Source organism: Corvus moneduloides, chromosome 3 (genome assembly GCF_009650955.1).
Source record: "Corvus moneduloides isolate bCorMon1 chromosome 3, bCorMon1.pri, whole genome shotgun sequence".
Taxonomy (NCBI): Eukaryota; Metazoa; Chordata; class Aves; order Passeriformes; family Corvidae; genus Corvus; species Corvus moneduloides.
This window is the reverse complement of record NC_045478.1, coordinates 111,055,793-111,068,995: the sequence shown is the minus strand read 5'-3', so window position 1 is coordinate 111,068,995 and position 13,203 is coordinate 111,055,793. Positions and strand designations below refer to the sequence as shown.

The window sequence follows — 13,203 nt, the reverse complement described above, 5'->3', positions numbered from 1 at the left end:
TACTGTCTGGCTCCCCTTATTAGCTTTCTCTTTCCTCCTCTTTTTTTTAATTTGGTTTGCTTGTTCGCTTTCTTGCTTCAAACCAGAGGGTACCCTTTGAAGTGAAGGACATTCAGTTCCAACAATCTGTAAAGTTGTAGGTGGACTTCCTTTAGGTCAGAGATAGGTAACTTGATGGTATCCTTCAAGTGACAGAAATTTTGGGTGCCTTGACATACTTCTATTTCTGTATTTGTATACTGTATTTTCTCATGGTTATTCACTGACTTTACCTGAGATCTATTTATGCATGACCTTTGGAAGGTTCCATAAGGGATTTCTTTTTAAACAAGTCACTCAGGCCACAAATCCAGCACTTCACTTAACATACCCATATTTAGGGCTGTGGAAAATTATAGGTCATAAACCCATACATTAATGCTTTGCTAAATCTGGGCCTGAAGGGATGTATAGATTATACCTGGACAATCTTTAGAGCTCCTGCATCTAAAATACAATTTAGGATACACTTTAGGAGATTATCCCCTTGACTCACACACACATAGACCCAGTGGCTGTTTCCCCATTAGCCTTTGGTGTGCTTTGCAGCACTTTCTCTTCGTCGGTATCTTAGAAGGTAACAAGGCTGTGAACCCTCCTCAGAGGTTTGTGTGGCCTGTTCAAAGGAGCTCATAATCTAAAAACACAGTGGCATAATAGCAGGAGGTTGGCAAAATAATACTGCTGGCATCTCAGAGGGTGGAGCTTTCCATTGATCCTTCTGCCACTTCCCTACTAACCTACAGAATCATTGGTGAATCTCAACCAATTTAACAGAGGGTAGAAGTCTCAGAAATAAGCAAATGCCTGCAAGTTTTGTGAAAATCAGCAACCAGTTGGGGTTAAATAGAATGCAGGAGGTTATCTGTGTCCCAAAAAGCTACAGTGAAAGTTCAGCAGATAGAAGTTCTGCCAATCAAGACATGCTGAACACCAAGCATGGTCCACATGGCCTCTTGTTCAAACCTTTGTTGGGAGGGAGCTGTGGATGCCCTGCTGGGAGAACGCCAGTGTCATCTGGAGCGTGTTTTGGCAGGGTACCTTGGAAACAGGAAGAGTTACTGTGCTGAGCCTGTGTAGGAGGAGGTGTAAAATAGGTTCTTTGGAGAGTTCCTGGTCTTCAGGCTGCGTTCAGTTTTCTACAACCACCTTATTTAAAATAGGGTGTCCTACTGAACTCATTAGGGTAAAATCATATCAGGTTTTGGTTGACTTTTGTTTAAAGTGAGGCTTTTTGGTTGTTTATTTGGGGTTTTTTAAAGAAATTTGAGATCTTGATGTATTTCTTTATCTCCAGAAAGTCTTAAGTACCACTTTTTCAGCATTCAATATAAAATGCAGGATATAAATCTTTGACTAATACTGTACTTTATATATGATGGATTACACAGCAATCTAAGTCTTCAGAATTTACTGAAGTTTTACTTTAAAGTATTTCATTGGAGGTCAATAGAATTTCAGGGCTGTCATTTTAAGGATCATTACACATGGGAATCTTTCCTGTGAAATATATAAGTCCTTTTAGCCCTGGTTTTGTAAATGGGCTCTGAAGCTGACATACAGCTACATGCCTAAAGCAGTGGTGTTGTGTTCAACAGTTGGTCGAAAACCAGTCTGTCCCCATTTAAATCAACCACTTAGTGACCTAGCCACACACTTTTTAGGTTCTTTAACCTGATAATCTCTAATTATTCTGGCTCACAATTCCAATGGAACGAGGTTCAGAGTCATTTTGCAGATGTCATTCTTTATTTGAATATTGTCTTATTTAAAAGGAAAATATTTCAGATAATGACAACATATTTTGAGGGGGGAAAAAAAGCATGAAAACCATTTCTGTTCCAAAAATTGCTGATATGAGAATTTATGAGGAAACAGCTCCTTTTATGAATAATTATTATTATTGTGTTTAAGAAATGGGCAAGATGCCTAGAAATTGAATGAAAGAATGAGCTATTAAATTGAAATATTAAATGAAATAACTGAATTAAAAGTGATCGTGTAAACCCAGCAGTAAATTCTGGGAGCTGTAGCTGATTGAACATATTTTCATCATCTGTTTTGTATGCTTAAATACAATTGCTTGATGTAAGTAAACACTTGATTGATATTCTGAATACTTTAAAATCTGCATATGCATCATGGAATACTGAACAATTAAAACTTAATTTCAGTGTAGTTTGATTACATGTAAATTATTTCAATATTCATTTTTTCCTGTTCTGTTTGCTCAGTGCATATTTAATATCCACTTTTTGAATGTGTATCACTCTTGATTGGACTGTAAGATGAGGAGGACTCTGAAATTTCTTCCATTAAAAAGGATTGCCTTATAAATATTATTTGTGCCACAGCTCTTCCCCTGCAGATTATTTTCTAAATGTTGTGTACTCTTATTGAAGACAAGGAAAAAAAACTACTGCAGCCCTCCTTTATCAGCCCAGCACAAGGAATATGCTTACATGGTCGGTGAGCATGTCTAAGAAGGCTTGTTGGTTGTAACTAGTCCCTAAAGAAATGTTTCCATCTTTTCTGCACTATATTGCTTGCCTGCATGAGCTCCCTCTCCCTTCTGTTCCTCCTCCCTCCACATGATTTTTATTTTTTTTCCTGGTTCCTGGAGGTCTTATGAAACACTTTAATATTGTGGCTAAATATTACAAGTGTTTTCAAGTTGACCATTTTCAGTCTGAAAAATGTATCTCTATCTTTAAGTGACCACATTCAATTTAGGAGTTGTGGAATACAGATGAAAAAATTTTGCCTTTTTATATATTTGTAAAATATTTTCTAAAAACCAAAGAGACTTCTTTTTCCTTCTCTGCAGGCTGCAATCCTTACACATTTTTTTGATCAACAGTATTTCAAATTACTTTATTTCTGAACATTCAACAGAAGGAAATCCCAGGCATTTGTTTCTCTTATTATTTATGCCAGTGAACAGAATAGCCTTTCTGAAGTTACAGATAACATTATAGTTTTTTATTACTTATATATTTTAGTTAAAAATGAAATTATTTCCTGGCATCTTTTTAGTTAAGTCATATTCCCAAAATACAGACAGGCAGCAAGTTTGTCGTCATGGAAGGCAGGTCTGGATTCTTCTCTGCCTTGACCATTTTTGACCTGCATGACCATTGTTATATTATTCACATTTCCCCTTGATTTCCTTGCCCATAATAATTTTTTATACTTTTTAGAAGTGCATATAATAACAGTATTCTTTTATTATATGAGAATTTGAAGTTAATATTGTATCTACGAAATGGCTTGCAGGGAAGCGTTTTCCTATGTGTCCTACATAGTTAATTGCAGTTTCAGAGTTCTAATCTTGAAGGTCATATTTCTGTTGCCTGTCACTTTGACCAAACAAGTGGCTGAACTTCATGGTTTGCAGGCGGATTTCCTTATCTCTCTTTTTCAAGAGACATATAAGTCTTGATTGCTGGAGTTATTGTGAACCAAGCAATAAGGGGCAAGGTGGAGGAAGGGGTGGGAAGACACTGTTCAACACCAGGACCCTGGAGATTGCATTTTAGAAAGCAAATATTGTACCTGGTGAATGTAGCACAAGAACAAAAGGAGGAATGTTTGACAGGGGGTATTTTGTTTGTTTGAGGAGCTGATAAACTGTGTGTGCTAACAACAGTAAGAAGTCTTCCCAGGGTAAAACATGCTTATAAACCAGATATTAGCTTGAGGTTGGTCTCATGCTGTATAGACCTCTCTCTAATGATTTCTGTACATTAAAACCAACAAAACTTTCATACCAAAGGATTTCAAAATTATCTTCTACTAAAGCTAGGCTAAAAAATGCTGGATATTCCTGACTGATTTAATACTGTTGGCCTAAGTAATGCAAACTCTTTTTTGTAACATCCACCTTCTTTTAAAGCAATTCAATTTATAATAAATTATGAAGTAACTGTGATGTGATTTTTATTTCCAACGCTCTTGGTTTGTGAAGAGCATTTTTAGGTAGTCTTTCTTTTTCCCTTTTTTTTTCCTTAGTACAGGTATGAAAATAATGAGCTAACGTCACACTTTTATGAATAGGGGCCATAATGAGACTGAAGTATGTATGTTGATTAAAGGAAAAAAAATCAAAATCTTGATGAAACTGCAAAGAAATGACAGCTTAAGGCCACGATTCCATTCTGCAAGTCAATCAAATGAAAAAGTTATTTTACATTTTTTGGTTGCAGGCATTTTTGCCGTGGCTAAAGCAAATGTCATTCGAATAGTCTATATAGTGATAACTTCAGAAAAACAAAATAATGATACAGATATTCTTTTTAGCCAGTCACAGAACTGGTTTCTGTTCAGTTTACAATATCTCCTCTAAGTACTAAAAATGTGTGTTTAATCCATAATGGAAAAGAAAAATATGCCAGAAAAAAATACAAACACGATAGCTATTCAAGATACACATATTTTAACATGCACTTATTTTTCTTATTTAAAGCATAGCTTCAAAATTATCATTGCAAAACGAAGTAGTTTGATGGAAAGTCCATCACAGGAATCATGTTGAAAAACTTCAGACACAGACATGCATGAAAAAGTGGGGGTGCACTGCCTGTTCCCTGGTGATCAAGAGGTTAACTTTAATTTATCTCTTCCCCTCCCTTAAACTGGTTCTGTGAGGAGGGCTGCAAATTAGTACTTGGAAGGCACAGCAGGGAGATTAGCTTTAGGGAGGGAAGGACTCCCCACTCCAGCTCTTAGGAACCTCACCTGGAGAGTGCATTTCCTTTTCTACTTAAGCTAACATATTATGCCTTCTTGTCACGAATGTTATTCCTTGAGGAAAAGTCCTCTCTGGCTCTATCTTGCAATCTGATGAATCATTCCAAGTGTGCGGTAGAAGAGAGGAGAGCGATAAGGCTGTAACAGGAGGGAGCCAGGAAACCGCTGAGGCTTTGGCCAGGAACAGGAATCCTGGTGTGGTGCATCATATGGGACTACTTTCCCCACCCAGGGAAAGGAGGATTCCCACCTTTCCTCTTATTCACACTGGCCCAAGGAGGAGCTGCAGCTCTGCCCACTGTTTCCTATGACACCACCAAGGTACAGAGCTGTACAAATTCTGGCAGCCATGTGATGCTGTCTGACAATATTCATTTGACAAACACAACCTACACCTCTCCAACTCTGAGAAATTGCACTGCTGTTTTTTCCCCACTGGGGCAAAGAAGTCATCTCCTTCCCAAACTTCCAGTGTCTACACCTGATCCATTGTTGAAATCATTAACAGGTGAAAAGGGGGAAACGTTACCCCCTTTGTAAGGGGGTAAATACAAAATCATTCTATATGGAATCAATCTTTTACGTCCCAGCAGAAATAAAACTGGGGTATTTGCATTTCTAAAAATAATCACCAAATCTATTTTCACAGCTAATCTTAAACAGTTAAAAATGTGCAATAGAGGAAAATGTGTACAGATAGACTCATTTTCTCATAATACAATGTCACATATTGATTATCCATGCCTAGTATAAGAGAGACATTAGCCCAATGCAGAATTTTCCATTGGGATTAGCATTTGCCAGTGCAGTGTTGTAAATATCCTCAGAAAGCTTCTGATGGATGGCTTGTGTCCTCCTGCTTCTGTGGAATTCCCAGGACTGCACACAAGATATACACAGCCTTGCCCAGTGCCTCCATCCCGTGCGGGTATTTGCTGGCACTCCCAGGAGATGGTGTGTGGTGTCTGGGTAGGACGAAGGGGCCAGTCTGTCGCCACAAATGGAAGGAGCTGTTGTTCAGCAAGGCCTCAACCCACCAAAGGAATGGTCCTTAAGGGTGAAGTTCCACATCCACACTGCCCCCTTCCTGTTCTACTGCATCTCTGGGTCATGCTCAGGTGGTGCCTTCTAGAGCACATCTGGAGGTAATTTTTGCTTGTGATTTTGCTCTTTTCCCCATTGTTTTACTTCATCGATGCAGTCTTTTTCACTGCAGGGTCTCAGAAAACTCTCAGGAGTCTGTGCTAATACTGGGCTAAGGTAGTTATGAGACAAAACAGTTGTCTCATAACTCTACTCATAGTCCCCTACCTCTTTTAGTCCCTGAGGATTAATGACTCCACTGGATTAGCGTCTTCAGAGAGCTGTATTGAGAGGTCTGCAAGGACAAAACTCAGTGCAAAGTTCTACAGGGACCTCTGAAGTAATGTGAGATTTGGAATTAGTATTTTCTGTAGAGAATTTTGAGGTTCCTACCAGCATTGTTGGGGATACTGTTATCTGTGTTGTGGTTGGTATCTTTGTAAAGGATGGACTTGTTAGGATCTACAGGATCTTCAGCTCCCTTCAGATTCAACCAGATCAGATGGGACTCGACACTGAACCACTTGGTGAAGGTTTGAAACAATGAAGAAGGTTAAGGGTAGTCACTGTCCCACCCCACAGTTCTGCAATCTGAGTATAAGCCTATCAGGTTTCTCCAAAAAAGCTTTGGCATCACTTTTGATGAGCATTGAAAGACTTTGTACTCTGTACGTTAGCAAAATTTGTTGTGACTCTTAAATTAACCTCATCAAGCAACAGGTTTCCTTTTTCTTTCAGGTATCAGAGGTTTGAAAAAGCGTTTCTGCTTGCTGTTGACATTGGTGCTCGAGACCTGTTCATGGTGAGTTGTTTCTGGAGACAGAGGCTGTTGGAGGATGTTATTTGTCAGGTTTTGCATACATTAAAACTGTTCCAGGTCATTTGCAGTCTTGGACACATACTGAAGACAGAACTGTTCTACCTTTGCCATCATGAAACTCATCAGTAGGAATTAAGTATCTTTCGAGTCACTGACATTTTCCCCAGCATGGCCTACAGGCTATTCTTAATTTTCCAGGAGATATTATATGTGTTTTTAAACTTTCCCTTTCTTCATCTGACCTGATGTGGGTGAATGTCATCTTTCACTCTAATAAGCTTATACATTTCTAATCCATTCCTTTAAGTCCAGCTGCTGAGTCCTGGACACAGGAGCTGTCCATGTCCTGGGGATCCTGAATGCTCTTAGTGTGTCTCTTGGGGTTTTGTGAAAAGTGACAAATTATGAACGCTTCTGCTGGTACTTTTAAAACAACAAAGCTCAGCAGCATCAACACAAGGGTTTTAACATTTCATGCACTCTCTGCCCCCTCCCATTTAATTAGCTACAAAAGTAAAATTAACCAGCTCTTAAAAGGTCCTCTGTGTGAGCGCTGCAGGAGGTTCTTGTTTTATAAGATCTTGCACCACAATGTCACAGTGAGGTCAGATGGACAAAGCCAATCGTGCTCTCCTAGTCTCTCAGCATGTTGCTGATCCACAGCTGATTTCATTGTTTTCAAAGAAACAATAGGAAAGGGCTTGTTGAAAAAAAGGCCCTTTGAACGATTCGTTTGCTTGACTCTTTTGCATAATGAAGACATTCTGTTGTTTAAATTAAGCTTTGACACTAGATGTTAATATCATTTATCCCATTAAGTCACTTGCCCTGCTAGTTTGATCTTGATATTTAAATTGTATGTTAAATTACACAATTAAATCCTGCTTTTAGGGGTTATGAAAATTCCCTTCTAATTATATAAAAAGTTGTGTGAACCTTTTGATGTTTTTTTCACGGCTCTAATCATCTGGCTTGTTCCATCTAATTAGAAAGATGTGAATACTGCGATAAACTTTCCTAAGTATGCATCAAAAGAATGTGATGGAAATGTCAGACTTTTAGGAAATTCATTACATGTTCTATGTTTATTCCCCTCAGTTTTCCATCTTTTTAGATTCATCTCTTTCCTTTTCTCTCTTTATTGAATGTAACCTCTTCAATACAAATTTTATACCTAATCATGCTAAGCACTGCTGCAGCCGCATATAGGATTCAGACTGTGGTATGCCTGGAGCAGATTAAAGCTTTTTGTCAAGGGCTCTCCCAGTGTACAGATAATAAATAAGCCCTAATTTTAGCCATTCTGACAGAATAAATGTTGCAGCATTTGCCATCAAAGGCCCTCTCTCATATGACTGAGGGCATTTCCTACATGATCTTTTTCTCTTTCCTTCCCTCTTCTGACAGCAGGATTGAGGGAGCACCTCTGTACCAGGGTGGAGAATGCCAGTGCTGGGTGAGGAGATGGGTGCACAGCTGCTTACAAGAGGGAGGGACTGTCAGTACCTGGCTCCGCAGGTGATAGATAACATGTTTTACTCTCTCCAAAAAGGCTCTCCAACTTTCTTCAAGAGGAGTTTCAATGTTCACAGACCAATTAACTCCATCCTTTCCTACTGTTTGCCTTTCCTTTCCTCTCTCAACACCTACTCTTCATTTCCCATCCTACCAATGCCCTTAAACATAAATGTATATTTCTGAAGAGTTCCTCATGGCTTATGTTACTGTGAGATCAAAACCAGTTCTTTAATGTCCTCGTTCTGCTTGCATTACCTTTGAGATTCCTCATAGTTTCCCCTAAATTATGCAAAAAGCAGCACACATACCTGCCTCCTCTGGGGAAATGTCCTTTTGCTAATTCATCATCTAAGTCAGTCCCTAATGAGCAAACTTTACAATAAGCTAACAGTGGTACTGCTGCAAGACCACTAAGTACAGGACTCAAGAAGTTTAAACATGCATAGGTCATTAAGAGTATTTATTTGTGCCATGGTAATTTCTAGGGAATTTGGCTTCATTGTGCTTAATACTGTGTGAAAAATTAGATAACCTGTTCCCTGAAACCTTGCAGTCCTTCTAGGTATTAGTGTAACAATACTACTGCTAAACAAGGGCTGTGCATCCCTCACTTCTGCTTAATACTGAATGATTCCTATATATTGTTTATGTAGGGCAAAATGCGATTAATAATATACAATTTGACTTTGCATATATTTAAAGTGTTTTTATCCATTTTTACAACCTCAGATAGCTCTAGGAGTCGCATCACCTTATTCCCAATTAATTAAATGGGATTTCAAGAAGAAATAGTAGTCGAAATAAAGATACCTGATGACACAAGCAAAATGGGAAAGAAAAAAATCTGTTTTATAAAGGGGGACAGAGAAGGAACAAAAAGGAAAGGATAGAGAAGAATGGATATAACAGAGGTTGAGGAGGATGCAAACATTGAGTACCCATCACATGAGGCTTCTAAGGAAATGTCCTATATCTTTGAGAATTTACCCTGAGCATCAATTTTACCAAACAGGGCTCTACAGCATTCCCATTATTTGTTTTGAGGTTGAAAAGAAGTTTGAGAGAATGCTATCTGGGGGCTAATTTCTTTCAAAGAAATGAAAAAGAAAAAAAAAGGCTTAAAACTACAGCTATAGCGTCACTAGATGATGCCATAGCAAGACACACATACACTGCTGTGTCTCTCCCGGAGCTTTACCCTCACGTCACATCCAAGTCCATCAATTAATCTCATCTCCTACAAAGTTCAATAAAAAAATAAAACTGAAAAGGACATATCACGAACAACAGCTCCATTTATTGGACAGTGACTGATCCAATCTGTGACAGAAAAGATCAAGCAGTGGAAGGGTTGTTAGCTTGAAATCCTTTTATAGTGCGTTCCAGCTCTCAGCTGCTGAAAATTCAAAAGGCCATCCCATGTACCAAAGGTAGCAAAAAATGCAAGGAAAAGACACTTTAATAAAACTGTCAGATCTTGGGTGATACACTGATGAGGAAAGTGCATGCTTCGAAGAAATGTTGGAGTGTTGCCCAGAAATATCCTATAGACAAGTGCACATCGTGTTTCAAATGACTTCTGCTCGCCAACGGCCAGCTCTGTGAGTCACAAAGGTGAGGGCAAAAAGGAAGTAGTCCAAAAAGTAAGCAAACTGTTAAATGATAAAATAGAGCCCTTTCAGCAAGCTCCTGATAAGCAGCTGGAAATTGTTTTTATTGTCACCACTGTGTTTGAGAGAGATGTGATCTTTGGACTGATAAATTCTTAGGTAATTGTGTGAAAAAAAATCTGTCATGAATATGCAGATAATTTAATCACTTTTATGTCATTCTTTAAAGCACCCTGCAATCTGGTGCTTCTTCTTTCTGTTTTTTAGTTTTCTAGTTTAGTTCTGCTTAGACAGTTATAAATTCTTTAAAAAATCCACTTTCTCTGATTTATTTGAATGAGAAACACCTAAATTTTATCTGAAATGGTCTAATAAGGAGATTTCATATCTGTAATATTTTCTTTCTAAAGATGGTTTAGAGATGAGGCAAAGACTACTTTTTTTTATTGTTCTTCATGACAGCAACTCAAGGAACAACAAAAAAAGCCACTTACCAACCTACTGCTAACCTTTATTTCTTACAAGGCCCCTGTTAGATAATGATGGATGTGTAGCACCTTTAAATGTCTTTACTCGAACCAGAAAATGGGCAAAACCAAGACCTGAAATAACAGCTGCTTTGATACACAGAGAGTGCACAGGCTCTTCACTGACAAAACTTCATCATTTGCTGCAGTTGTTTCCATCCAATCCCTAAGCTTACTATTTGAAATTGCATGGAGGAACACAATACTTTTCATAGTTTAAGCTACAAAAAGACAATCATTAAGCATTGTCAGAAGGTATTTTAAATAAGTCTGCCTATACATCCAAACCTCTGTAAGTTCAGACTTGTCCAAGAGCCCTTGGGTTTTCTATTGTTATCTAAATAAGCTGACAATATCTGCTGTTTAATCTTCATAGAAATCATACCTTTCTACTCAAGCCCTTTTCTCCTGACAACCAAGTTAGACCTACAAAGAGAGGAAATACAGAGTTCGCCACAAGTTCGTAGCCCATTACTTTGCTCCAAGACACTTGCATATTTTTTAAGTCACACCTGTGTTTGTGATGAGAAGACACTTCTGTCTCCTGCAGACTGCAGATCCTGCAAGTCAGTTCCAGGCTTTCCTGTGTAATCAGTCTCAGTTTCCCTAAGATTTTCACTTTTGTTTTAATAATGTTGTTGTTGTTGCTGCTATTGTTATTAAATGAGGGGTTACTGAAAGCAACATGTCTTTCTCCTAACACTATTACTCTCACTTTTTCATCTAAACTTCTCTTTCTAAAGTCACTTTTCCTGTAAGAGTTTCTGTCATATTGATGCAGGTGGCAGTAAACTGACATCAAGAAGGATGGTTTCACCTGAAATCTTCCACATTAGGGAGAATATAGTTGCTTTTATGGCATGCAGAGGTCAGTATTTCCAGCAAACACTCCTTTTCCCTTTAAATTCCTTCATGCAGATGGCTTACAGAGCAATGGGATGACTCAAATCTTTGGATGCCAAATGGCACCTTCAAAAAGTAGTGGGGGAAAAAGACTTTGCCAACTGTTCTTGGATTTCCCTCACTTTCTGTGTCACAGTTCATGCACAGAGCAGCATGTGTCTGTGATGCCAAATGAGAAGGGGATTAATTGTCTCTTGATTAATGGTCAAGAATGAAAGTTTACTCTGAGGACCAAAACCAAGGGCAGTGAGACTGTAGTTTGTCAGTGGGAATATATTCTCCCACAAATAGTTCTATATGTACTCCAGGTAGTTTTCACCTCAAATATTAACATGCAATAAAAGCCTTGACTTTGGTAAGGGCATGCAGTGTTGGGACAAGGGGGAATGGCTTTAAACTGGCAGAGGGTAGGTTTAGGTTGGATATTAGGAAGAAATTCTTTCCTGTGAGGGTGGTGAGGCCCTGGAACAGAAGTTACCCAGAGAAGCTGTGGCTGCCCCATCCCTGGAAGTGTTTAAGGCCGGGTTGAACAGGGCTTGGAGAAACCTGGCAGAGTGGAAGGGCAGGTTGTCCCTGCCCAGGGCAGAGAGTTGGAACAAGCTGATCTTTAAGGTCACTTCCAACCCAAGCTATTCTATAATTCCATATAACGATAAACCCCTGCTGCAGCCCTCCCATTTTTGACTCTAGATAAAAGACTAGATCCAGATTATTAGCAGCTATTCATGCTAGACAACATTTTTAGAAAGCCCCTTGTTTTTCAGGAGTCACTGAGGAATCATGTTAACTCTGTGGATGTTAGAACCATTGAGCAGCAGCTATTGCTCTTATTACCTCCAATATCAGCGCAGGGAGGACCATCATCCCCTTACCCACAGAACAGTGAGGGTAACGACCTTCAACAGTGAGTGTATGACAACATTCAAGCAAAAGTTAGTCCCTAAAAGATGGAAACCTTCAAATCATAAAATCCTTAAGGTTGGAAAAGGCCTCTAAGGTCATCGAGTCCATTACTAACAGCTCCATCACTAGACCAAGTCTCTAAGCACCATCTCTCTAGCACGCTCCAAATACAGGCTGTCAGCCAGGAGAGTTCCAGTACTTCAGATCTGGTTTACACAGAGCCACCTCCTATCAACTCTCTTTTAATTCAACAGAAGTTATGTTAAAAGCAGACAGATTGGTTTCTTTCGTACACTGAGTCAATAGCTTTGCTTTTATCAGTGCATGATTGGTCAGTGTTTTATCCATTGCTGTATTCAACAGCACAAGTAAGGAAACACATTTGCATTGGAGGCAATTAAAATGTAATGGTAGGTTCATCAGTTCCATCTGTGTTTGTGATCTAAATAATAAAAACCCTCTTTCTTTCAAAATCCCTTTTGTTGCTCCTTTGAGATTAATTTTAGATTAATCTTTTTTCTTCTCCTTTATTTCCAAAGGACATCCACTACCTTGCTCTAGATAAGGGTGAATTGGCACTAGCTGATGTGGCAAAGAGAAAGGCTAATGACATTGATGCAGAATCAATAACTACTGGAATTGGTAAGAATTAATGGTGTTTAAAAAGCCCTTTTGTTTTAATCAATACTTGTCCTGTAGAACATGGTGTTGTATTTGTAGAGGAGTTATTGTTTTGATTACATTGTTTTCTTTGAAAGTGAGACCAGATTTTTATTTGTGACTAAAGAACAGTATTTTTATTCATAACTAAAGAAGGAGGCTTATAAAAATCACATAGCTTTGCCTTCCAGTACCCATGTGAGGATAGCTATGAAGCAAAAAGATTTATATGGTGGCTATATACAAAAGTTCAGGCTGTACAAACTGAACTGAGTGCAAGAGGTAAGGGACTGAATCTGAAAATCATTGTTCATATCAACATTAAAGGCCAGGCATGGCAATCTCACTGACCTCTAAATATTTGCTGGTGCACACTGGAGTCGCATCCAGC

The 13,203-nt window shown here is 38.7% G+C and overlaps 1 protein-coding gene across 15 annotated transcripts in view; it reads left to right on the top strand.

Annotated features, from left to right (window-relative positions):
* The window catches only part of WDPCP (WD repeat containing planar cell polarity effector), a 148,848-nt gene that overhangs the window by 96,674 nt on the left and 38,971 nt on the right, over window positions 1-13,203 (top strand). For 10 of the 15 annotated variants that reach the window (XM_032103525.1, XM_032103522.1, XM_032103528.1 and 7 more), the window contains 2 exons: window positions 6,610-6,673; window positions 12,692-12,794. In XM_032103525.1, the coding sequence (XP_031959416.1) occupies window positions 6,610-6,673; window positions 12,692-12,794 (167 nt within the window). Of the gene's footprint in view, window positions 1-6,609; window positions 6,674-8,101; window positions 11,215-12,691; window positions 12,795-13,203 lie in introns of those variants that run through there. The other 5 variants (XR_004239099.1, XM_032103530.1, XM_032103531.1 and 2 more) reach the window with 2 other exon arrangements.